Consider the following 24,537-nt stretch of genomic DNA (forward strand, 5'->3'; position numbering starts at 1 on the left):
CATTCTGTGTTCGCTACTCCGGCATGCAACGTAGGGTCAGCCTGCACACGACGCTTGTACGGCATAGTGTAGCCGTAGTAAGCTGGCCAGTACTATGACACCGAGAACGCTACTCGCCGGTGACACCGAGTGGGTTAGTTGGTACGGTGTTTGCGCCGAGTCCAAATGCGATAGCTTTTCCGTGGAACCAGGCTGCGGATTGAACATGAAAAACACGTTCTCTGCGGGGGTTGGTCGCCTATAGGGTTCAGCTACGCATCGCAAAAAGCCTCGGGGATCCCGCGTTCCACACTAGATATATATCATCACAGCACATGACGGAAACTCATACTTTGACACTAGGCAAGCCTGAATCAACTATAGATCATGAGGTATCTGGCTTCCCCGCATCTAGATCAGGATATCTAAAAATGAGCTCGCAGCCAGCGTTAGTAGTCGGCTGGCATGGGACAAGCTCAGCGATAAACCGGACATTTCACGCCCAGCACAACCCATGATAGTATAGTATGTCGCTGTCGTTAAAGCGCTGCCGGCGAAGCCTCTCTGGGACGCTAACCATCCTCGGACCCCCACCAACATAGAACATACGCCCCTTCCATAGACGACAACAACCATCATGAAACTGTTGCCTCCAGAGCGGAGATCGACTATCGATGACATCCTGAACTGGTCAAAAACTGGTCTCGAATGGGGAAAGCACATCACTTCCGTTTTCCCCATCCCTGGGTATGAGCCAGTGGCCGATGCCCTGATAGCACTGATCGATAAAGTAGCGGTGTGTTGTCTCCGCATCTTTTTGCTTTGGTTCTGAACACGTCCTTTGGGCAATCGCAGGCTGCGAGGACCAATGAAGAAGATGTCGAATCGCTGCTGATTGAACTCAAACAACTTGCAGAGGTAGTCGGCAAGTCCAAGCACGACATCGACGATCATATCGAGTCAACGCTCGAAAAGGACCAAGTTCAAGGGGAGAACGCACTCCAATCTCCGCGAGAGGTCGAAGACCATTTCAAGAAGTTCGAACTGTACGTCGTAAGATTATGCTCGTTCTCCGCTCAATTGACATCCACATCTGTCAGTGATTTGAGGGGCCTCAGCGACCAATCCAAGGCTCTCAAGCACAGCAACTTTCTGCCGGCCTGGTTGTTCAGTAGTCGTGACGCTCGGACCATATCGAAGATTAAGAGCGATGTCGCGAAGGCCAGAGAATATTTCGAGGTGAGTGCAGCGGCTGGGTGCGTAGGTCGTATGAGTATGTGCTGAGATCCCGCAGACGAGTTGCTTGGTTGCTATTCAGACGTGGCTGGAGAACATAGATAAGAAGCTGCAGCATATCACAGTTGCTGTGACGGATATAGGAGATGTAGTCAAGGCGAGTTCCATGACTAGCCCTTGCTATATCTTACACTGACGTGGTCATAGAGGGCGGAAGTTGAACGCAGGGAGGACGGTCAGTAAATTCGTGACCACTGTTGTCAGCATGTCGGCTCACGAACGGTACATCTGTACAACAGCGGACGACCGGATTCTCGACGCCTTACCTCGCGCAGACGCAGGCTATAACTCTTCCTTCAACCAACTCAAAGGACGTTTCCTGGAGGGGACGCGCGCCAAGCTTTTTGAGAAGCTGGAGGCATGGATCGAGGTCGATTCGTCGCACAAGCCAATATGCGTTCTCACCGGGGGCGCCGGGACCGGCAAGTCTACTGTCGCATTCGAGCTGGCGAAGCGCCTCGACGAACGGTACCATCGACTGGGCGCCTCGTTCTTTTTCATACGCGGTATCGCCGACTTGGACTCCACTCGACTCTTCTTCCCTACCCTCGCATACCAGCTGGCGCACTCTCAGGACGTCTTGCGAAAGCACATCGTAGACTCAGCTCGTGAGCACCTGAAGAAAGGGAGGACCCAGGCGATGGAACGCGAAGCGCCTGCTCTACTCCATAATCCCCTGAGCCTCGTGGGCAAGCAGGACCCTCCTATCTTTTTGGTCGTCGATGCAGTTGATGAATGCACTGAGGACCCAGTCAAGCTCGTACAGGAGATGCTCGATTTCCTCATGGCCACGACACAACACGGGCCCATTCGAATCTTCCTCACTGTCCGTCCAGTGCGGCCCATTGAGGCCAAACTTTCCTCTGCGAAGTGGACGACGGATGTTCACACCATCTCCCTCGAAACCTCCTCGAACGACGCCACCGCGGACATCTTGGCATTCATCAAGGACAGCTTCTCTCGGATTCCGCAAGGTCCGGAATTACTCAAGAAGCGCGGAGACATTGCGTACCGGCTCGCTCAGCAAGCTCAAGGCCTGTTCATCTACGCCCGTACAGCGATCGATTTCCTCGAAACCTATCCTGGGCCTCTCGAAGAGGGCGTAGGTTTCCTGCTTTCAGATGTCGCCGAAGAAGCGGTCGCTCTGGGACCACTTGATCAGCTCTACCTCGTGGTCCTGGAGAATGCGTTTCCTCCTGCTCATATGCAGCAGCTCGTGCTGCGCGCACGCGTCCAGGTCGTGCTTGGATGCGTCGCCGTGCTCCGGAATCCTGTATCACCACGCATCCTGGAGAAGCTCACACTGCCGACCCGCAGGACGATCACATGCCAGGACACGGTGTCTGTCCTGGATCGACTCCGATCTGTGGTGATCTTCGAGAATGGCTCCGTCGACGAGGCCTTCCGCCCGATGCATGCAACATTTTCTCAATTTCTCGTTGATCCGACGCGTTGCACGAACGCATTGTATCTGGTCGATACGCAGCGTCAGCACGCGCACATGGCAGATGCATGTCTCAAGGCAGTGCTATCGCTCGAGCAGAACATGTGTCGATTGGAGGAGTCGGAGTTGGAGGGTTCCATTCAAGACATTGCTGACATCGAGAGCCGTCTGATCCACGTTCCTCAGCATGTGCAGTACGCCTGCGTTTACTGGGTGGCGCATCTTCGCGAGGCGTGCAGACCCTTGACGCATGCTGGCCACGGGTGCTTCTGCGGCGACCTCGTGGTGCTACTTGAGAACTTCGTCGCGAACAAGATGCTGCAATGGATGGAGACTCTGGGACTGATGGGTAGGGTCGATGGTGCGATGGATGCCCTTGGCGCGGCGAGAGATTGGTTGCCTAGGGAGGTATGCATATTTGCTTCCAGTCGTGACCGTGTCAGGCGCTAACACGTACTTTGCCAGCCTCAGTACACCCACATACGCGAACGTATTAATCACGGACGACAGATACTCTTCAACCACACCGATGGTATACGCAATTGCCCCCATTCAGTGTACAAGGTCTCAACGCAGGAGGATGGGGACTTCACACTCAACGCCATTCTCCGTCATCGTCCTGCGATTGTAAGCGACTACGGGGCCTGATTCAGGGATATGTTCCCGCACAATTCCCCAACTATTCAAATGATTTCGCGAACGGATACAACATATATAAGTATGTCGTTACGGCTCTGTTGATGTACGTATGTGATCCTGTACCCTCGGCACATTGCATAGGTCCACATTCTTCGAGGCTAAGGGACGACTTGAGACGCGCTGTCAAATAGTGCGAGTACTAAGCATCAATTTAGCGCACAGGCTGAATGACTGACGTACCGTGAATTACTGTATGCCCTTCTTGCGGAACAGTCTGTCAAGACCCTGGACTTGGGTGGACCAAACTCCTCGGCCTAGCTCGATCAAACGATCTAGATACTCCGTCAGAATAGTCTCGGCTGTGGCGACAAAGTCGAGGTCTCCGGGCAAGATCATGCGCCCACGCCCTCCACGTCCACCGCTGCGAAGCTGAACCAAAAGCTCTCGCAATCCAGAGAGGTATTGCTGTCTGGCCTTTGCGTGCTGCATTCCACAAGCACCTTTGGCAATCACAAAGCATGTACCCCGGCTGGCATGCATGGTACGTGGCTTGTGGACGGTGAGCTTGTCCGAAAGATGATCGAGGAGGTAGAGGAGTATAGCCGACGGCCAGCATTCGACATGGGACAGTCTCATGACTATTGTGCCCCCGGGACAGACAGTTTCGAGCCCGATTATAAGTTGCGTGATCAGCAAACTGTCACGATATGCGCCATATACGGTCTTCCTGTCTTCTGGCGCAGGCTCCACGGGATGGTGGTAGGTGCGTGACGCGCTTTCGCCTAAGAGCACCAGGGAGAAGCGACGGAGGAAACGGCCTGGGAGTCTTTGTGAAGATACAGTGGTCGAATCCGAACGGAATGGTGAGATATCGTATGCAAGTATATCCTTCTCGATGAACTCATAGCGCGGAAGGAAGGATTCCTCGAGCAGGAAGATATGGCCGCCTTGAACAGCTGGGAGAGATATACCTGTCCCACGAGCGTGTCTGTTCTTGCGAAGAACGTATGAGCTCAAGCCCCCAGAAGAGCAGCTGTGGAACGCAAAGGGGAGAAGGGTCAGACTTCAACATAGCATAGCGTGCATGAGAGGCTTCCTTACCCTACGTCGAGGAACTCGATGGGCTTGAGAGGGGAAATACAACCGGATGCGAGGTCGATTTCCTGCATCACCTTCTTCATCATGTGAAACCATGTAGAGGCGACTTTTTTATCCGGGTTGTCCGCAACTGTCCGCTGCCACTTGAAGTGGTCGTCCAGAGTTTCTTCGTTCCATCCCTTGGAGTATTTTCATCAGTGGCTTCACACACGACTGTGACAAAGGCTCCGCGCACCTTACTCCTCATTGCGAGTAGCTCTTGGAGCTCTGGAACGTATCGTCTGGCAAGTATGGCCGAGGGCCCCAGGATCAGTCCCTCCTCGGTGAGATTCTCAGCGATATGAGCTAGGGCGGGGTAGCTGTGTTGTGCCATGTCCTCGTGTATGTAGTGGGAAGAGTGGTGGTTGACGGTGCAAGTCGGGTCCCTCGGTGGATAGTATGAGTTGTACTTATACAACTCGTCAGCACCATGAAACTAATATTACGGCGAGGATTCGCTATATAGAGCTTCCATATGTGAAATGTGGTCTGCGGTGCCGCAGCTGCAGAAACAGTCAGATTTGAGGACACGCATGCTCACCTGACAGCGTAGTGCTACCGCAGCTAGACATTTGCTATCTCTTTAGCTACCGCAGCCCTCTTGGGTTCAACGATGGTTATAGGTGCTATCTGGCTACAGGCGACGGTGTGGCCGGAGTAAGCTGGACGGCGGTCTGATGAATGTTGCTCTCAGTGGAGCTGTGGATACTCCACGAGCTGGCCTTGATATCATGGTTTCGGACGTGTGATACGTTATGTACATTCACACAGTCCATTCAGTAGGTCGAACCCACTATCCGTCTCGTGCGTCTGGCCGGCAGCCGACTCCTGCGCGGCAGTGAACCTTTCCACATCGCGGAGGCACTGGACGCCAACAAAGGCTGCGGCGAGGATGCGGAAGACGAGGTTTATCGCGTCGCCGACGGCGCCTACTCGCTCGTTCACCCGCTCGATGTCGATGAACTTTGAAAGAGCCGAGCCTGGACTGCCGGATCGTCTGCGCGCTTGAGTAGGGATGCAAGTCGAGACTGGGGCGCATGCTCCCCTGTAGCAACTCTACATTGCTTCGAGAGTGTGCGTGCTAGCTGACTCGGCCATAGCATCTGTTTCACTCCGCTGAGATGTCGAGAGGGTTCTCACATTCCGGCCTGTCTGTTCGGGGGTGGCGGTGTGGAAAACTTCCGACAGCCCTTCGCCGGAGAGCAATGGCTTTGTTAAGACATTGAAGGAGCAGTAGCCGCAGACCCGAAGCCAAGGAAAGGAAAACAGGACCAGGTATGGTTTCCAAACTGGAATGAGCACCCGAGGATGAATAACCGTTCTAAGAGATTCACAGCGAACGGAGTGTACGAAGTTGAAACGGACCGCGTTCGCGCTGTGCGCTTGTAGGTATTTGGTCTTGTTATCCAAATGGCTGCCACTGAAGGACTCGGAGGCGTGCCATGTCCTGGTCGACTCGCCTACTAGTCGGATGGTCTCCCAGAAGCAATCCCGTGTGAGTTATGATCAATGCATGCGCTGCATAGAAGATCCCTAATCTCCACATCTTGTGCAGGCCGTAGGTACAAGGAAGAATGGAGAAGGCGCCCATCGAGCGCGACTCGCGATCGGAGGCCGCGAAGCAAGTTGTCGTACGTTGGAACGCTTCTGCATGCAATCTTATACACTGTCTGACTGTAAATGGGGATACCCATTGTTCAATACGATTGAATATGTCTCATTTTCAGCACCTCAACAGCATCGCGGATTTCGTATTTGCACGCTGATGTTGCGAGGTCACGTTAGGGCCACTGTCAGTGCAAGCTGGCAATGCGTATAAAAACCTGGTGAATGTACATATGTGTCGTTACGGTATGAGATCCATAGGACCCGTCTAAGCACGATCTGCCCTTCTAGAACAGTCCAATCTTAAGATTCTTTCCTTTACGGTTGACCTGAGCAAGAGGTCGCTTGAGTTCTTCGTCGTCCGAGTTGTACCCATCTTGACGGATTCCACACAGATATACGTCGTCCGGACATGCTTCGATCTCATGGAGATGGTCCGAAAGCAGTCGAAGACCCTGTTCAAGTGCACTGCGAGTTTTCGAGTGTCGTGTCTAACGAATGCTGAGCGTCAGCAAGACGTCGAAAGAATGACTCGAGTTGTACGCACCCCGAGGTAGTCACAGCCTGCGGTGAGGCCGCTCACGGCAAGGTCCAGCCTTCCCAAGTAGCCCAGCGTCTCCAACCACACCAGCATCTTCGTTGTCGCCCAGGTCTTCAGCAGATCGACGAGCTCTCCGCATCGGCATCCCTTGACGCTATGAGCGTCTCCGACCTTACACGCCCCCCGCAGGTGTACAGCCCAGTGGAGACATGCGTACTGCGCATGTGGAGGAACGTGCGTGCGAACTCGCTCCGCGAGGTCCACGACGTCTGCCTTGCGCATCGAGGGTTCTTGTAGTCTGCATATGTTCCTGTCGAGGGTCAGAAGAACCCTGAGACACCCTTCCGCTAGCTGCGCATTCTGGCGTTTCGCGTCGACCAAGTACAGGCGATTTGGGCAGCGCGCACTGCTCAAGAGGAACTGGACGAAGGTTGCATGCCCGGGCCGGAAGGGCTCGTCGAGATCGTTTCGGTTCACGAGTATGGTGCAGCGCAGTTGATGGAGGATGGGAAGCGAATCTTTACATGGGATATGTATGAGTGATTCCAGCGTCCGTGGGGAGATAGGATCTCGAAGCACGGGGATGCATCCTAAGATGGATTGAACAGAGGCGCGGAAAGTCGGCTGTTGTTCCATACGAGCCGGGGGAATGACGTGCTCGAGAATCGTGAGGTACAGCGCGTCTAGCGTTCCTAGCCCGGAAGGAGTGGCGGAGAGTATCAAGTCTAGCCGTTGTTCAAGCTCGTCCTGTTTGTCATGAAGAAAATCCATGGCTGCTCGTGCGTAGACAAATAGGCCGTCGGCACGGAGAGCTAGACGGTCGGCAAGGTCTGGTTGCTCAGCCAGGTCTTTGCTGGATGACATGCGCGAGAGTCTATCACGAATGAATATCGCGAGATCACGATTGATTGAATCGCGTGAGAGATTGTGAAGAGACAGTCGACGCAAGGTCACCGCGCTCGCATGTGAGGAAAGGCTCGTATCAACGATACGTTCGGGGACGGAAGTGAGCAAGATACGGAGGGGGAAAGTGACTTCACAGACACATGTCAAGAGAAGGCGCAGGACCGTGGATAGATCTGAGGAATCGTCTGCGCATTCGTCCACAGCGTCGATGACTATCACCACAGGGGCATCTTGGCCTTGGGCTGCTAGGAGGGGACGCCGCAATAGGTGTTCGCCCTGATGTTCGATGTCTTGGGCGCGGCCAAGCTTTAGATAGTCCTGGACTGCGGCTACAATATGAGGGCGAAGTGCGTTCTGAGTGTGTGAGAGTTGGTATGCGAGGGTCGGGAAGAATAATTTTGTGGACGCGAGGTTGTCCACACCACGGACGAAAAAGAAAGACGCTCCCAGGTGACCGTTGTCACGCAGAAGTCGAGCGAAATTAGAGGCGATGCTAGACTTGCCGGTACCGAGAGCACCATTGAGAATGCAGATCGACCTGGACGATGGAGAGTCGTACGCCCAGGTATGAAGATCCTCTAACAGCTCTAGTCGCGTTCCCGAGAGGACGTAGTTCCGAAGCGTATGGATGGGCGCCCGGTAGTCGGCATCTGCGTGAGGAAGTGCTTCAAGAATCGTGTCGTCCACTGTGTTCACCAGTCAGTGGGTGTCAGCGTGCAGCGTACAAACAAGGTAAACTGACCATCCATCCCAGAATCATTCTCCTGACATCACCAAGTCAGTATATACACCCGAGCCGAGGGTAGCTATGAACTCACCGAATCACTGTTCATAGAGTTTACGTCATCCCCAGTCGTCGCTTGTCCGGTCTCTTCCATCGTCTCCTCTATCTCTCCCTCAGGAGCTTTCCCAGAAAGAGCGGCACTCTCTGTCTTCTCGTCAGGAGAAAGGTCAACTCTTAAAAAGTCATTCATTGATGTTTCTATGGTTGGCTTGCACTCCGACTACAGACGCCAGGTTCAGCCCTTGCACGCTGAGCTTACGTCTCAATGAGTACTCACGTTGTAGTATTTAACTGCCGCCTTGATACCATCGTGGATAAGGACCAACGTTCTGGAGTCACGCTGCCCGTGCAAGTACTTGAGAATGAATGTTCCCCGGTGGATGTCGTCCGCGCGAGCAGTCAGCTCCGCGAGATCACTGAACGCGGATTTAGGCTCTCTCTGGCCCATCATACCAGATATCACGTACGTGCGAAGCTTCTTGAAACGTTCTATTAAGGCGGGAGACCCCAGCTCATCTTCAAAGGCACGTCTCTTCGGATCATCGGTAGGACAGTGTTGGCAGCATTGCTGTACCCTGCCGGTCGTCCCGTCGATAAGCCTAACCAGGTGAGAGACCTCACTCGATAGGCCTTCGAGGATGAGGGCATTCGAAGCTGGCGCCGAAGGACCTGGCCTGAATGACGTTGAAGAATGCTATGATGAGGCAGTGAGACAAAGACCATCTCGCAGGAACGCCATAGCATGAGATCACATACCAGTAGCCGGTCTATCAGAGTAACTAAAGCGTTGGTGACTTGGCTGAGACCGCCGATGGGTGAGGTAGCGAAGGCAGCTTTCCTGCTCTCGAGCGTAGCCTTGGCATCCCTCAACGCATCGTCGACATCGCTTGGAGCGCAGAATCTGAAGCAGTTCATGAGTGTTGGGCACGCTTGTGTGTTGAAAGTCTCTCTCGCGTTAAGACTGCCTAGAAATAAGCCACAGGAAAGGAGTGTTTGGACGCCGAGCCGTTCGCTAGGTTCGCACAGGGAACTGGAAGCCACGTAGTGACAACGAGGCTGACTGTGATATGAACGGATCAGTCATCGCCCTTCGATACATGGGCACGAAGTGCAATTGCCCACGTCCTGCACTGTATGGGCTGTGAAGCACGTCCGTCCCCGCGCAGGTGGCATCAACCGACGAGAAACCAGAAATGATAAGCCGTGACCACTTGACGGCGCCCTGGTGCCACAGCTTCTAAATCATGCCAGGGTACTATGAATGGATGGGTTAGTATGATACATGTCTCATCTGGAAAAGCCTCGTCATTCGCGGAATAGCTAAGGCATACTGTTCGCCATGAAGAGTGTCTGCGGGCCAATCACTCCCGTTGGGCGAAGTTACCGACCTTGCTGATCTTTTCCCGCCGAGAGTCGAATCTTGCATAGAGGTTGACTCGCAACGGAGATGACTGTGATCTAGAGTAGATCAGACACGACACTCGTCTGGAACGTAAGATTTTAGAGTTCAGCACGTACAGACAACGTTGCAGCATCCTGCAAGCGAGCGATGCAGCTTGAAAGCTCGGCGATGCGAGCAATCGAGGAGTCAACGGTTAAAGTTCGATCAAAGTGGACCACTTCAAATCCAGAGAGACACTCTCGAGCATCTCGACGGGCAGTTGGGGGACTAAGAACTGATGTCTGCGGTGGACATAAGAGGTGGTGGAACACGACTGCTTGATCTCGAAGACTTTGAGTACGTAGTATCCGCAATAGGCCCACGACAAATGAGCCCAGCGGAGGAGGGAACTGTACTGATTCGCATCGTGATTGATAAGAGCGTAGCGAGAAGTCACACCTCAGCTGAGCTCACAATGCCCTCATGATGCTCGTTTTCCACATAGGTGAGCATAGAGACCTTGTCATCTGACCATGACGTGAGCACGAATCACCCTCGCGCTTGGGCCCGCTCGCCCCGATGAATAAACTCCCAGCAAGCCTTACCAGGCTCGACGCCCAATAACTCCTGCATATCCTTCATCTCCAAGTCGCACAGCTCGCGCACGCTTCTCACCCTGCTCACTACATGCTTCACGTTCTTCGCCGTGATACCCGGCAAGCTTCGCAGGAGCTCCTCCGCCGCGGCGTTAAACCCCGCTCCCGCTTGCGGGTCCTCCTCAGCCCCGACGAGGACGGCCTTCGCCGGGTCTGGCTGCGCAGCGTGTGTCTTGAGATCGTTGAAGATCTCAGCCGTAGCATAGGGCGAAGACGACCAGATGATACGGACGCGCGGGAAGGTGAGCGTGAGGAGAACAAGCTTGGACTGGATCGACTGCGAGGCAATCGTGGCGGTGTCCGCGCGCGAGTCTTGCTTCTTCTTCACGGCGTACTTGGACGTCTTGGCGTATGACTTCGCGTCGGCTACCGCCTGGAGGACACAACGTTGATCAAGGACGGACAATACGGGGTGAGAACAAAAGAGGCTGTACCTCGAGCGAGAATGACTTGTGCTCCTCAAACTCGATTAGGAGGATAGGCTGCTTGTAATGAGCGGACATTAACTCGCATTGCGTATATCTAGCGCGGGAAACGTGAGTCGCACGGCTTACGTCCCTAAATGAAGCACCGCTTACAATCGGCCGCTGTTGAAACTAGACACGAGGTCCGGTATGCTCTTCCGCTCGACGCAGATGTCTGGCGTCAGGATATAGTCACCGACGGTCAAAGTGACAGGGAGGACGAGTAGCCCGGAAGCGTGCAGCAGCGAGGGCAGTGACGACCGGAACTCCCGCATATCCACAATGACCTGAACACGTTTGTGAGTATGATGGACTACCGCAGCTTCATCAAACTGCTCACCCGTGCTGGTTCAATGCTGGCTTCTTTCCGCCCGCCTGCTATCCGCGTGCTGATCGTCTTGATCAGCGCCTCGCCTGCGGCTGTCGTGCGGTCTTCATGGATGGGCATGAGCATCGACTATGAACCTTCTCCTCAGCACGACGCAGAAGTGGGGGTGCAATGCTGCGGTAAAGGCGTACCCCGCGTTCCTTGATGAGCCTCTCGAACGATTCCTTTTCGCGTCGCAGTCCAGTGAGGTATTTCCCCTCCTCACAACTCAACTTATACATCATGAAATACACGCGGACGCCCAGCCCCGCATTCGAGTTCCTATAAACCTGCGTCCACAGAGACCGCGTCATACTCGAGCACGGCGCGCCAGTGCGCGAAACGCACCTCTATTCGTCTGATGAACTCAAGATTGGGCTCGTACATCACGATGAAGCGCGGCTTGATCTCCTGCAGGACTTGGTCGTCGGAGTCATCTGAGTACGGCCGTACGAGTACGGTCTGTGCAGGTGCAAGGAGGCCATAGTGGGTGTCAAAATCATCATCCATGGTGAAGAGCTGGAAGTCTTGCGTCAACGCTGTCTCGGCTAGGTCCACGCTCTGCGCGGAGAGGCTATGATCCAACGTTGTGAGATACCATGTCGTCATCGGACTTACGCGACGAGGGCAGACACGACGAGCGACCACTCACAAAGCAGCGATATCATCTGCCTCACTCTTGATCTCCACATCGCCTAAACCTCCCCCGCTTGCTGTCATCTTGTCCCTCGTAGCGGCTGCAACAGGCGCACCGCCTCTTACTCTCCTCCGATTCGCCTGCCTCTCCTGCCGCTCGCGGTCTTTTCTCTTCAATGCCTCGCTCACTTCGCTGTCTCCGCTCTCTGTACTCTTGGGCAGCGCGATCGGTCTCTTGCCCTCCGCCTTGCGCTCGGACAGTTTACCCTTCCACCACAGGTAGAGCTTTAGCTTGTCTTCCATCATCCGTCGACCTTGACTTCCTTTTGAGACATCCGCATCGAGCAGATGAAGAAAGTCCTTGATGAGTGTGCACGTATGGAGCGAAGACGCCATGACGAGAACCGTGTTCGTCCCAGGGGAGTCTACAGTGTGCCCACTCATCCGTGAGACAAAGGACCCAACACCGCCAACGCGCGAGGCGAAGAGCACGACGTACGTGACGACAGCATTGGCTCACGCCGCATCATCTCCTCCTCGATCTCTTGCAGCACGTCCGCGAGGAGCGACCACTTCGGAAGCTCTTCAAGCACGGGCTCCATCCCGTCTGGCAGCCATGGTTTTCGCGTCTCGCGTTGCCGCTCCTTGCCTTTCCCGCTCGAGCCGCTGGGGCGTCCCGCTACCTCCGCCTCCATCTCGTCCAGGATCGCCCACTCATCTTCAAGGTCGTCGACTAGGTTGATGACGGAAGGCTGGGCGGATTGGAGCGCGGGCTTCGAGGGCGCGGACGTAACATAGCAGCGTCTTTTCGCATACTGGAAGATGACGTTCGCGGCGTCGGTGAGCATCCAGGGGGACTGGTGGTGCCTCGCAGCGCCCGAGTCTGTTGTTGTATTCGCCGCGATGAGCGTTTCGAGGTACGCGTGGAATGCGAGCGCGTCATAGGCCAAGAGGTACGTCAGGAGGCGGCGGAGCGTCGCCAGGTCACTGACGAGCTGCTTGGTGCGCGGGCCGACCTTGTGCCATACAGGGTCCAAGATGCGGCGGACGACGATGTCAAACGAGCGGAAGTACGCGTTGTCGATGGTGAGGTCGTCGAGGTCAAGTGCCGTGTTGGCACGCTTGAGCTCGGCGAGCGTGGTCGACATACACTGAACGATCGCATGGTGGATCTCGGACATCGGCTCCGTCATTTCTTGGTGGAGCTCGACGATGTCAGGGGCCTTGCGATCGAGTGATTCTTTGATGTCGGCGTGGAAACTGCGAGCTGTGAACACGACATGAGAGGTGACTGGATTTGAGAGGCATACCGGGGATAGATATGGACGGTGCGTAGCTGGAGCTCTTTCATGATGGTACGCAGAGGCGACATGCCGCTTGTGATATGCTCAGGCTGGTCCGAAAAAGCCTTGAGGAAGCCCTTCTTGTTCTTCTCGCGGTAGAGCCGAACGATGAAAGCCTCCGCAGAGGTCGGGGTCACTCTTCCAGATATTCAGACGACAGTACACAGCAAAAGGCGAGATAAGCGTACCTTTCAGCATGAAGGATGAGGATCCCGGTGATGAGATGTGTCGGGATGTCGGACGTGAGCATGTCCACTGTGAAAATCTGGGAGGTGATAGACACTAGACCACCCTTCTTGTACAAATCCTGCCTAGCCACCTCGAATGAGAACGCTCGGTTTTCCGGTATCCTGCCTTGCCCAGGTGCACGCGCTACACTCCTCACCTGTCCTTTCTTCCTGTCTCGAAACCGACGATTCGCAAGCCCGGATTTCTGCAACCCATTATGCCTAGTTCCTCTCCGATGGCAGCCTCCTCTTCCGGTGTTGCGTTGACGAGTAGGACAAGGTTGTGCGGAGAGTCATAGATCTGAAGGAGCTTGCAGACGATTCGTCGAAGACCAAGTCCCCGGGCCAGGAGGACGAGTTCAGAAGTTGCTGGGTCGTGTACCTTGTCGAGGATGGCAGTATGAAATGGCAAGAGTACAGACATGATGAATGTGTGCTATGTCATTGCAGCACGGAGCGATCCGAGTGAACACCGTTGTGGTCGATGCTAATGTTCCTTGGAGTCTTTCACTGAGCCGTCCGTCCGCCGTTCTAGGCGCCTATTAGGTAACTGGTCTAAGCAGCTAGCGCTCGTTGCCCGGCGACTCCCAGCTTCAACTTCAAATTCCAGGATCTCACGGTCACAAGTTATGATCGCAATTGCAACCTGCCCAACCTCCCCTATAAAGCTACACCGTACGTCAAGATTCATAGCTTGGATTTCTCTACTTATCACTGACCACCAGCCTCTGTGCTTTCCTAAGTTCGACTCCACCCTCAGGACGGTAACCATCAAGGTTCCGGAACTCATGGACCATGACAGACTACAGCGACAACTCCTGCTCGTCTCTAAATTTTCTGAACCAGGTCTCGTCTTCTTGCTCGCCTTCGAACGCTGTTCAGTACACAATTACCAGGGGTGTTGAGTTGAGCCTCTGAGTCATGAACTTGACATGTCAGTGGAGTTCATCCGCTCCTCAAGGAGCATGCTACATACGTTTGAGGAGACTTCCAAGTGTTCGCATTTGGAGCTGGTGCTGGAAGACTTGCCAGACGTACCATACGAGGATTCTCCGATGTGGCTCGGGAAACTGTGCGAACCCGTGTACTTGCGAACGTCAGAACGTTCGGAGATATCGCACCTCCAATGCTCCCAGAATCGTTGCGATGCTCTGATTAGGGGGGACGATCCTGCTCCTTTATACCCAATCGCATCAAATATGTGTTTCAGTCTCCATGTGAGTGTTGGCCATCATTCTTGAGCGTGTCTGGGGGGAGACTAACCAATCCGTTGATAGTTCCCTTGCTTGCTACTTGACCGTGAACTACATTGGGTCGTCTACAGCCATGAGCAAACCACTGAAGCTTCGCGCTTTTGCGAGCAACATAGCAGAAGAAATGGGGCCTGCATGGTCAGTGCAGCAATGTCGAAGCGTCGCTAGCAGCTCATGAAATGCATCACAGGAACGCACTAGAGCAGCCGGAAAGCCCCTCAGGCACCGAGGAAGAGAAGTCGACTATGGCTCGCTGTATCTGTGCAACATTGAGGTCTTGCGCTTTGTATGGTTTCCCAAGTTTCGAGTGATGATCTGGCAATGGGACAGGCCGGCTTCTTCCTCCGCATCACAATCTGCGACACGATTTTTGCTGCCGCCAGCAGACGACTTATTCCCTGATACGTCTTGAAGGTCTCGCATGCCACGTATCTATTATACTATTCGGGCTGCGAATGATCCACTACATATTCCTCGGAATGCAACAATCTTGCCATGACCGTTCCCCCATCTGACTGCCATCACGCGTGCGATATCGACATCCTCTTGGTACGATTTATGATACACAATGGTATGTTCCATCCCATGGCGCATTCATGGCCGGGAGGACCATGTGCCGCCGATGATGAGACCGGGTACCCACTGTCTACTTCTGGAGCGACGCTTGGATTGCGAATGTCTTCTTTACCGCGTCGCGAGCAAGGAGCTTCTGGTGCCACCTGTCGTTACCCCACCCCGAATCAGCCTCACCTCCGCGTACAGTTTAGCAAAAGAAAACAGCACGCACGCATAGAACGCGGGGTACTCGTTTTCGACGTCCGCATAGCCCTTGATCGAGATATTGATTGCGGCTTCGTTCCAAGTGATGAAGGAAAGGTCAGCGATGGTCGGCTTACCACCGACGAGCCAGCCGCCGTTCTCGGGCTTGGAGAGCACAGAGTCGAGGACGGAGAAGACGCGGAGTGTCTCCTTCTGATAGCGTTCAATCGCAGAAGGGATCCGCTCGGGGTGGAATCTGATGAACCACAGGGCCTGACCAAAGTACGGGCTGCCCAAGTGGGTGAGCCCACGTCGAGGATGATAGAGGGAGACAGGACTTAAGAAGAGAGAAGGATGCAAGGACGGAGACGCACCCTTGGCCGGAGGCTTGGAAGAAGAGCCACTGGATGAGGCTGTACTTCTCGTCACCCGTCACCGTCAGCTTCTTCTCCGCATCATACTTGTCCGTGAGGTAAAGGAGGATCGCATCGGACTCCCAGATTGTGAAGTCGCCGTTCTGGTGGTCGATGAGGGTCGGAATGCGTCCATTCGGATTGAATTTGGTGTACTCTGGCCCCTTCTGCTCAGCCTTGGCGAAGTCGAGGTAGATGGATTCGTAGGTAAGACCGAGCTCTTCGAGGACAAACACAACTTTCCTGTGGAAGCAGTACATTAGACAGGGGTAAGGGAACAGTGGAATCAGCTGAGAATGAGAGCAAAGGAGAGCAGGGCGGACGTACCAGCCATTGGGGCCGGACACTTGAGTATAGAGAGTGAATTGTTTGCTGTGAGACATTGTGCTAGGTACGCGCTAGGCCGAACACGATGGGTGGTAAGGTTCTACGTGAGCAGTGGAAAGACTCGAGCGAGACTCGATGTGGGTGGGGTTGAAGGAGATGTACAATCGTCCATCTATTTAAATGCGGGCGAGAGACATCGACGTGTCCTGTTCCGTACACGCTTCGCGTACTGAACACGTCGCAGAGTAGTACAAAGAGAACGAGTTCTTCACCTGTTCCCTGATTACCATATGATCGGCGTGCTACGTGGAGCTTACCAAGAGTGAGGACGAGCGATTGAGATCGGAGAAGAGGATGGCTTGGTCAGGGTGACGTCCACGCCAACTCGTTGTCGAGCATGTATCGCACTCAATGCTTCAACGTAGACCGAGCCTACTGCAATATTCAGGAGGGACTGGATATGTTCCAATAGCATGACTGATCGGCGCGCGCAGAGTATGTAGAACTGACCGTGAGCGCTGATAGCACCAATAACCGACCATAGTGGAGTTGGAAAGATGACAAACGAGCTTCACTGATGATGAACCTGCGATTGCCGGTGATATGTAAGCAGAGATGCTTAATTCTGTGGGATGGCATGAGTTGTGGTCGTCAGCCTGGTAAATCATGCGGCGAACGCCGGGGCAACCTGCTGACTAATGCCAGCCCGAGGATATGATCTACATGCGCGTCCCTTCGTTAATCGCGCTGCACTCAGAGCGGTTTGCATATAGATAAGCCCTCTCGAAAAAACTATGCTCAGGTTCGGTAAGAGAGCCCACCCAGATGCGAGTCCGATCCGCCAGTCAAGATGCTGCAGGGCACCACCGACTCGGAGAGCCTTGGAGACGCCTTGGACGTCCGAAATCGTCCACGTCCGACTACCTGATCGATATGCAAACCGTTGCACATTTTCCTACCTTCATGATGAACACGCTCGAGGCTCTCTTACATAGTTACATCCTATCTTCATTGCTTGTCCACGCAGCGGACGCCTCAGCTTGCTGGGCCCCACGTCAGCCGTCTAAGCATGGCGTTGACAAATTGCCCGCCGCAGGCGCGTCTGACGTCCGTCTGTCGAGGATAGCACAGCACAGCACACGTGCCTTCCAACACACGTCCTTTCTTCATTCAAGCGCGGCACATTCACTCAACCGTTATGAACGTCCACTCGAACTCCAATCGGTATAAGTTATGGTACAAATGAATACATTTAACTTCACTGCGCATTCCTGGTGGGCCACGTGTCGCGGATGCTCTGCGACCCCGTATCCGCTGTCTACTTCTGGAGCGACGCCTGGATCGCCAGAGTCTTCTTCACCGCATCCCGCGCAAGGAGCTTCTGGTGCCACCTATCGTCGCCACATTCCTGATGAGCCATACCCCTGCCTACGATTAGGGCAAAACGACACTCACGCGTAGAACGCGGGATAGTCCTTCTCGACGTCTGCGTAGCCCTTGATCGAGAAGTTGAGCGCGCCGTTGTTCCACGTGATAAAGGACAAGTCCGCAATCGTCGGCTTGCCCCCAACGAGCCAGCCACCATTCTCAGGCTTTGAAAGGACCGAATCGAGGACAGAGAAGACGCGGAGGGTCTCCTTCCGGTAACGCTCGATTGCAGAGGGCAGCTGCTCAGAGTGGAACTTCAAGAACCAGAACGCCTGGCCGAAGTACGGACTGAGCATGCGCAACGTCAATACGATATGGTTTTAGGGGGAGAAGCGAAGAACGGAGTGCCGAGACGCACCCTTGGCCGGAGGACTGGAAGAAGAGCCACTGAATGAGGGTATACTTCTCCTTGTCGCCCGTCACCGTCAGCTTCTTCTCCGTGTCGTACTTGTCCGTGAGGTAAAGGAGGATCGCATCGGACTCCCAGATTGCGAAGTCGCCGTTCTGGTGGTCGATGAGGGTCGGGATGCGCCCGTTGGGGTTGTACTTCGTGTGCTCTGGTCCCTTCTGTTCGCCCTTGGTGAAATCGAGGTAGACGGGTTCGTAGGTGAGGCCGAGCTCTTCGAGCACGATCGCGACTTTCCTGTAGAAGCGGGTATGAAATTCCGGCGCAGGAAGAAGGCTCATGTCAGCTGAGCACGGCAAGTAGAGGGATTGGACGGACATACCAGCCGTTAGGGCCGCCGAGGTGGGTATAGAGGGTGAACTGCTTTCCGTGGGACATTGTGATTGAGGATGAAGTTCAGATAGAGTGATACAGTCCTCGGCGTACAGATATAAGACTCGAGCCGACAAACGATGTGGGGAAAGAGAGGATCGCACATGTCCATCTATTTAAACACCACACGGGCGACACCACGCGTCCTCGACAGTACACGGCCTCAGGTACGTCGGGAGCGCTGAGCTCGAATAGGACGATTGTTTCCGCCCATCCTTGAATTAAAGTCATATGATTGACACGGCGAAGTGAAGCTTACCAAGAGTGTGAACGATCGATGGAATGGAACGGGAGAGAAGAACGGCTTGGTCAGCGTGACCTCCAGGGCACCCGATTCGAGACAGTTCGTCAAGCGTGGACACCAATGCACGTTCACATGAGAGCTTGGTTTATCCGGGAACGCAAGGAACGCACAACACAAACTTGCGAGACGCAAATCCGTCTCATATGTGCCAAGATTGTACGCGTGTCCACCATTACGTATAGGGTGCCCAACGACGATTGCAATCGTGGTCTGCGATGTGTAAGCGTGGTTCAATGTAGCTAAGGTCGCTGACGGTGTTATCGGGGTGGGATTGCAGACGATGTATGCCAGGAGTAGGACCAGTCACCAATGTTAGGTGTACAGACACGAGGACAGTCGACGAAGGATTCGAGAATGCGCAGGTCATGGCCAGGCGATTGAGAGAGGGCAAGGCCGAGGGTCTATGTGGACAACACTGCCACCAAGAGCTCTATGCCGAGCGAAGCGGACACAATAGGCGCCCAAGATTGTCAAAGAGATCACCTAGGCTTGAGCTTGAGCCTCAGGCCGCTGTCCATGTCCAGCTTTGCTCCGTGATGCTTCCAGATCACTACCATGCCTCACTCTCTCAGATGGTTTGTTCTTCGGCCTCTCTCGCTCGTGCCGGTGAGCTCGGGCGTACAGGTGGGGTGGGACCAGAGATGACATGGGACGGGGTGCCGGCGGAACGGGAGCCATGTCGAAGCGAACGGCATACTGGACCGGTGGAAGTTTTCTCGCGCTGGCGTCCTGCGTCAGACTCAGTCGTCCATAGACGGCCGAGGTTCACTAGGACCAAGGGTCAGCGACAGCTTGCGTCATGGTCGAGGCAGAGAAGCAAGGGCATCGGAAGACCGAAGTGCAGCTAGGGAATGTCAATCCTGAGACGGCAGTAGTAGACGCGCCAGCAACACCAATTGCGGAACCTGAGCTGGAGTACGTCCCTGACGGAGGAAAGCAGGCATGGACGGTCGTCCTGGGATCGACGCTCGCATTATTCGCCTCAGCGGGAATGATCAACGCATACGTGAGCCTCCTTCGTCAACGCCATCGTGCTCCCGTTCTCAATGAATAAGCTCTACCGCAGGGAACATTCCAAGACTACTACGAATCGACGCTGCTGCCGTCGTCGTCATCTGCGTCCATCTCCTTGATTGGATCCTTGCAGGTCTTCTTCCTGTACGCTGGCGGGCCGCTGACCGGCAGGATCTTCGACGCCTATGGCACGTCGGTCAGTACCAAGGTAGTCTCTGTCTTGCGCCTGCCATGAATGACAAGATGCGTACCAGGTGCTAGTCCCACTGGGGTCAGTGCTATGCGTGTTCGCAATGATGATGGTCTCTCTCACCGAGAAGGACCATGCGTACCAGCTCTTCCTCTCCCAAGGTGTCCTCTTTGGCTTAGGAATCGCCCTCATGTAAGTCTGCACTCTATCAGTTTCCCTCGCTTCCGCTGACAGGCTTCTTGCCGTGCCTAGGTTCAACCCCTCGGTCGCAGTTGTCGGGCACTGGTTCCGCCGCCGCCGCGCGACGGCGATCGGAGTCGTCCTTAGTGGAGGAGCCGTCGGCGGGATCGTCTTCCCCATCCTCCTCCAGCATCTCATCCCCATCGTCGGCTTCGGTTGGGCAGTCCGCGTCATCGGTTTCATCATCATGGCATGTTTCATTCTGGCGTGTCTGACGATCAAGACCCGCCTCCCGCTTTCCAGGCACGTTTCCTGGCGCACTGCGATCGACCTTCACGGATTCAAAGACATCCGATATGTGCTCGCTACCATCGCCGGATTCTTGTGAGTTCGCAGCCGAACGACGCGTAATATGTGCAATTCTCAGCACTTTCTTCGTACAGGCTGTTCTACGCCCTCTTCATACCTTACTTCTACATCCAGATCTATGCCTCCTTCCGTGGCGTATCGCCGAACATCTCTAACTACCTGCTCGCCATCCTCAATGCCATGAACGTCCCCTCGCGCATTCTCCCCGGCATGCTCGCTGACCGATTCGGCCCGTGCGTTCTGCTTGACGCGCGTCAATGTCCGTACTGAAGTTCTGACCGGTGACCGTGGAAACAGGCTGAAGTGCTTCATCCCGGCATCTGCCATATGCACTATCCTCGTCCTTGGTCTCTGGCTCCCCTCGCGCGGTGCCGGGACTATCGTCGCCTTCGCCGCATTGTATGGCTTATTCTCAGGTTTGCATTACCCCGCATCTCCAGTAGACTCTCCAGCTCATCACCATCCCACGCGGATCGTTCCCGCAGGTGCCTTCGTCTCGTTGCTTGCGACTTATATCGCGACTATCACCCCACGCGAGGTATACGGCGCCCGACTGGGTACGTGTCTCCTTCGTCCTGGCATCTCGCCTTGCATATACCCTGACAGCCTGCCTAAAGGCTCGGTCTACATCTTCATCGCGGTCGCGACACTGATCGGTACGCCGACCGCCGGCGCACTTTTGAATATCACGGACGAGGAGCACTTCAACTCGCTCATCATGTTCACCGGAGTTCTGCTCGCCGCAGGTACCGTTGTGCTCATAGGGGCGGCGGTCGTGGGCTCAGAGCGCGCGCGCGAGAAGCTTCGAGGAAGGTTCTCCCGTTCATAGAGCAGTGCTCATAAGACTCAGGAACAACGCAGTGCCGAATTGTTACGACCCGGAAGAGATACATAGTGAGTAATATCATTCCTACCGGCTGTACTCTACGTTCACGTTCATTGTTTTAGGACCGGATCGCCTCCCGTGGCTTGAGCGCCAAAGCTGAGGACTTCAGTACTCTGAACAAGCGCTCACATCTTCACGGCAGTCCATCGGGCCGCCAAAGACATGAGACCGGGCCGAAGAAGAGCCTCTAGCGCGCGACCGAGCTATATACAAAGACGGAATGCTGGGCAATGTCGTTCGATGGAGGGACTATATGCTACATCCAGGCGCTGGTTAATACTACAGGTATCGTGCAAAAAGAGGGATTACAATAAACTATGGGCGATCATGACACTACCAAGGCGTGATGCGGTCTATACAGCACTAGCGTGCTCCGCATAGGTGTAGGCTCACCAATATCCGCCACTCCTTCATCTCCCTTCTGCGCGTACACCGCCCGACTTCAACGGATGCACGTCCGGCGCTCTCATTCAGCAGGACACGGCCTCCAGCGCGATGCCCGGCCCCAAGCGATCCATGTCAAAGCCGACCTCCTCGAACTCGAACGCGCTCTCCTCCGCGAAGAACGAGAACCGCGGTGCGTTCACACGAGGCATGACCACTGCAGGGGGAGGCGCCACGGTGAACTGCACCCCCGCGCCCTCGATCTCGTCTGCGAGGGTGCGTAGGAGGGGGCGGACGTCGCTAACCTGAGCTTGAGCGTCCGAGTTGGCTCCGACGTGAGCGGTGTTACGCGACCTGGACGAAGGCAGCCTGACAGTGATATCTGAGCTCGACGAGAGCCTGCCATGATCGACCATCTGGAAGACTGGATGTTCTGTGTTGGCGCGGGGCCCTTCAGACTCGGGGTCGTTGCGGACAACGAGGATCTCTTCCTGCTCGCTTGTATGCGCGTCGACAGTGTCGAGAGAACATCCCGTCGCATTCGACTCGTCGTCTTCGGGAAGGGGCGTTCCGGGGCGGGGAGGAGACTGGTCAGGGACTATCGGGAAGGAAGAGTCCTGCTCAGGTGGAGAGAGGGGTGTCGGCACTGACGAGGACATCGGCGAGATCAACGTTGGGAAGAAACGCTGCTGCAGAAGCTCCCAGCGTTGCAGCCAACGCAGATGACCGAAGGGCGTCCGGCTCTGGGTGGACGTCCCGGCCTCGGCGAGAGACGATGATGTCGTGTTGGAGGTAGGCATCGACGACAGACCGGGGAAGGCGCCATCGTCCTCGCCGTCGCTGTAGATGGACGCAGGCGAGCGAGGCACGGGAAGCTCGTTAGAAGGGGAGGGACTAGAAGGAGGCGGCGCGATTGTACGCTGGCGCTGACGAGCGCGGAGGTCCTCGGCTTGGGAGACCATCTGGTCGAAATACAGGAACCGGCTGATGGCGTACGGCGGAAAGTTGAGGAACATTCTGTCGAGAGCTTCAGAGGCCGGGTCGCGCAGGTCCTCGATGTCCCCGAAACGCGGGAAAATGGGCGACCAGGGAGGGTAGACCAGCAGGCGCGGGGCGCGAGGAAGGGAGAGCGCGCCGGTCGTAGTAGCGACGCGCCCCGTCTCGAGTGAGATGCCATTCGGGCCTCTCCAAGGGGTAGCACGAGAGGATAGGAGGACAGGCGGAGGCGGATAGTAGATTGTAGGTTCGATGTTACCCTCGTCGGGAGAGGACGACGATTCGGACGGGGCGTAGCTTTGGAGGTGCCGACAGTGTTCCTCGTAGTCCCACCAGACGCGATGACGCCGGTTCCAGAACCGCTTTAAATCGAACAGGGATGATGCAGACCAACCATGGTGCGAGTCCGTTCCTTCCAGGAGGGGTTGTGTAGGGGTATTAGGATTCGGTGTGGGGGGCCAGAGGCGCCGGGGTGGTTCGTTCAACAAGGGCGGGGGCGGGAAGCCGTCGTGGAAGCGCTCCCAGTCTTCGGAGTCGATGGGAGTAACAAGAGAGGAAGTGGAAGACTCACTGGACGAGGAGATTGGGGAGGGAGGAGAGGGCGGGCACAGCGGGGAGAGGTCGACTCGGAACTCGAGGTCCTCGCGGTCGTCTCGAATGCCACTGTCGGTGGAGATGCCACCCCCGCTCTCACCGGCAATGAGCACGTCTCCCGAGTATCTAGGACAGGTGGTCTTGATTGGAGGGAGGTGCGGAAACGCGTTGCGTGTCGCGTTGGTGCGGACGAGTTGGGGGCGACGGTGTCCTGCGCGGGAGGGAGCGCGACTGGGGACGTCTCGCGAGTCGTCAAGACTGGCGTTCATCGTTACTAGTCGTAAGGAGTGCTAATAAGCAGTCTGTCAGAAAGCTCCGAGAGGCTTGAAGGAGTAGCCGACGCACGGGTGTGGCTTGTGGTCGGTCGTTGGGATACTATAGGGTGAATGACGGGTGCCGGGTCGTGTGCTGGACACTGGGTCGGGGTAGAGGCCCTGACGTTGGAGATGGCTGCTGGGATGTGCGCAGCAGGGGTGGACGAAAGTCGGGGATGACGGAGAGCGTGTGGCGGGCGTTGTGGTTGTGGACGAGCTGCAGCAACTGTCTGCTCCCAGTCCAACACCGCGTAAATCACGGTCCGCGAGTTTCTCACGGCGCGCGCACCCTTCGCGCGCAACCTCTTCGGGCGCGTCCTGGGCGGTCTATTTCCTGGATCTCCTCCCTCGTCTGCAGAGAAGCAGAGGGGGGGCAAGTGACGGACGAGCAAGGTAGACAAAGATGGCGCTGTCATGTCGCGACACGGTGAGCTTGGTCAAGTCGAACGGGTGCATTCTCTAGTCGCTACATGGGGTGGCTTCCAGTAAGTAGGAACATCGCCTGCGCGATCGTCTAGAATACGTGGATGCATGGGCGCGTCGGGCCAGAGGCCTGCGCAGAGCATTGCCCAAACGCGTGGGCATTGGATTAATGTACAGGGACGAGTAGCGATGACGAAATGTGAGACGAGGAGCGCGAAGAATAGGGAAGCGTCTTGCGAAGACTACCGAGCATGTGGCGAAGCGTGGACTGGGTAGTGCATGCGATTCGGAGGGACGGAGTCGATGAACCGAGAGGACAGTCGTGTGAGATGGCAAGACGTTGGCAGTGTACGACGTGCGTGTGAGTGAAAGGTAGGGTGATAAGGCGAACTGAGCAAGGTAAAGTGACCGCTGTTTATTGGATTGAAATAGACGAGGAGATGGATGAGGACTATAGACGTGCGGCCTTTGGGAGGGCGGGGATAAGGTGGGAGGAGGTCGTCGAGGCAGAATGCATGGA

The 24,537-nt window shown here is 55.4% G+C and overlaps 8 protein-coding genes across 8 annotated transcripts; 2 read left to right on the plus strand and 6 right to left on the minus strand.

Moving 5' to 3' along the window:
- Positions 1–616: 616 nt before the first annotated feature.
- DICSQDRAFT_181301 (uncharacterized protein) lies at positions 617–3,367 on the plus strand (the record flags this gene model as incomplete). The annotated part of the gene is made up of 7 exons (XM_007366700.1): positions 617–726; positions 774–1,025; positions 1,080–1,218; positions 1,274–1,363; positions 1,423–1,450; positions 1,515–3,127; positions 3,185–3,367. The coding sequence occupies 7 exons, from the start codon at positions 617–619 to the stop codon at positions 3,365–3,367; spliced, it is 2,415 nt and encodes an 804-aa protein (XP_007366762.1).
- Positions 3,368–3,604: 237 nt separating this feature from the next.
- DICSQDRAFT_62790 (uncharacterized protein) lies at positions 3,605–4,638 on the minus strand (the record flags this gene model as incomplete). The annotated part of the gene is made up of 2 exons (XM_007366701.1): positions 3,605–4,391; positions 4,460–4,638. Coding segments are annotated over 2 exons (966 nt in total), but the record flags the coding sequence as incomplete, so codon positions are not given.
- A 1,749-nt stretch (positions 4,639–6,387) lies between these two features.
- On the minus strand, positions 6,388–9,022 carry DICSQDRAFT_162000 (uncharacterized protein; the record flags this gene model as incomplete). Its single annotated transcript, XM_007366702.1, has 6 exons — positions 8,799–9,022; positions 8,609–8,747; positions 8,366–8,551; positions 8,290–8,311; positions 6,648–8,233; positions 6,388–6,591 (listed from the first exon to the last, which is right to left on the minus strand). The coding sequence occupies exons 3-6, from the start codon at positions 8,519–8,521 to the stop codon at positions 6,388–6,390; spliced, it is 1,968 nt and encodes a 655-aa protein (XP_007366764.1). The 5' UTR covers positions 8,522–8,551; positions 8,609–8,747; positions 8,799–9,022.
- Positions 9,023–10,000: 978 nt separating this feature from the next.
- On the minus strand, positions 10,001–13,876 carry DICSQDRAFT_87823 (uncharacterized protein). Its single transcript, XM_007366703.1, has 11 exons — positions 13,564–13,876; positions 13,367–13,489; positions 13,146–13,316; positions 12,335–13,095; positions 11,852–12,260; positions 11,548–11,773; positions 11,352–11,489; positions 11,173–11,289; positions 10,947–11,119; positions 10,803–10,890; positions 10,001–10,741 (listed from the first exon to the last, which is right to left on the minus strand). The coding sequence occupies exons 1-11, from the start codon at positions 13,827–13,829 to the stop codon at positions 10,262–10,264; spliced, it is 2,952 nt and encodes a 983-aa protein (XP_007366765.1). The 5' UTR covers positions 13,830–13,876; the 3' UTR covers positions 10,001–10,261.
- A 1,245-nt stretch (positions 13,877–15,121) lies between these two features.
- DICSQDRAFT_137430 (glutathione S-transferase C-terminal-like protein) lies at positions 15,122–16,133 on the minus strand. Its single transcript, XM_007366704.1, has 3 exons — positions 15,792–16,133; positions 15,446–15,706; positions 15,122–15,377 (listed from the first exon to the last, which is right to left on the minus strand). Exons 1-3 carry the CDS (start codon positions 16,088–16,090, stop codon positions 15,305–15,307), a joined length of 633 nt encoding a protein of 210 aa, XP_007366766.1. The 5' UTR covers positions 16,091–16,133; the 3' UTR covers positions 15,122–15,304.
- Positions 16,134–17,475: 1,342 nt separating this feature from the next.
- Positions 17,476–18,369, minus strand: DICSQDRAFT_171068 (glutathione S-transferase C-terminal-like protein; the record flags this gene model as incomplete). The annotated part of the gene is made up of 4 exons (XM_007366705.1): positions 17,476–17,548; positions 17,613–17,873; positions 17,944–18,228; positions 18,314–18,369. 4 exons carry the CDS (start codon positions 18,367–18,369, stop codon positions 17,476–17,478), a joined length of 675 nt encoding a protein of 224 aa, XP_007366767.1.
- Positions 18,370–19,466: 1,097 nt separating this feature from the next.
- DICSQDRAFT_62672 (monocarboxylate permease) lies at positions 19,467–21,249 on the plus strand (the record flags this gene model as incomplete). The annotated part of the gene is made up of 8 exons (XM_007366706.1): positions 19,467–19,673; positions 19,734–19,877; positions 19,936–20,063; positions 20,124–20,435; positions 20,495–20,653; positions 20,718–20,836; positions 20,906–20,977; positions 21,038–21,249. 8 exons carry the CDS (start codon positions 19,467–19,469, stop codon positions 21,247–21,249), a joined length of 1,353 nt encoding a protein of 450 aa, XP_007366768.1.
- A 527-nt stretch (positions 21,250–21,776) lies between these two features.
- DICSQDRAFT_171070 (uncharacterized protein) lies at positions 21,777–23,549 on the minus strand (the record flags this gene model as incomplete). The annotated part of the gene is made up of 1 exon (XM_007366707.1): positions 21,777–23,549. The coding sequence occupies one exon, from the start codon at positions 23,547–23,549 to the stop codon at positions 21,777–21,779; it is 1,773 nt and encodes a 590-aa protein (XP_007366769.1).
- Between the last annotated feature and the right edge of the window lie 988 nt (positions 23,550–24,537).

This window comes from Dichomitus squalens (genome assembly GCF_000275845.1).
Source record: "Dichomitus squalens LYAD-421 SS1 unplaced genomic scaffold DICSQscaffold_19, whole genome shotgun sequence".
Taxonomy (NCBI): domain Eukaryota; kingdom Fungi; phylum Basidiomycota; class Agaricomycetes; order Polyporales; family Polyporaceae; genus Dichomitus; species Dichomitus squalens.

What these genes read in the sequence shown, in the direction of transcription:
- DICSQDRAFT_87823 (XM_007366703.1), bottom strand. Translation starts at nt 13,829, where the DNA reads ATGTCTGTACTCTTGCCATTTCATACTGCCATCCTCGACAAGGTACAC. An exon ending in ACCGTCCATATCTATCCCCG is followed by an intron (nt 13,096 to 13,145) that starts GTATGCCTCTCA and finishes CACAGCTCGCAG; the next exon opens with TTTCCACGCCGACATCAAAG. An exon ending in GCAGATGATATCGCTGCTTT is followed by an intron (nt 11,774 to 11,851) that starts GTGAGTGGTCGC and finishes GTTGGATCATAG; the next exon opens with CCTCTCCGCGCAGAGCGTGG.
- DICSQDRAFT_137430 (XM_007366704.1), bottom strand. Translation starts at nt 16,090, where the DNA reads ATGTACTGCTTCCACAGGAAAGTTGTGTTTGTCCTCGAAGAGCTCGGT. An exon ending in TTCCAAGCCTCCGGCCAAGG is followed by an intron (nt 15,707 to 15,791) that starts GTGCGTCTCCGT and finishes CCACTTGGGCAG; the next exon opens with CCCGTACTTTGGTCAGGCCC. An exon ending in GAGTACCCCGCGTTCTATGC is followed by an intron (nt 15,378 to 15,445) that starts GTGCGTGCTGTT and finishes GGGTAACGACAG; the next exon opens with GTGGCACCAGAAGCTCCTTG.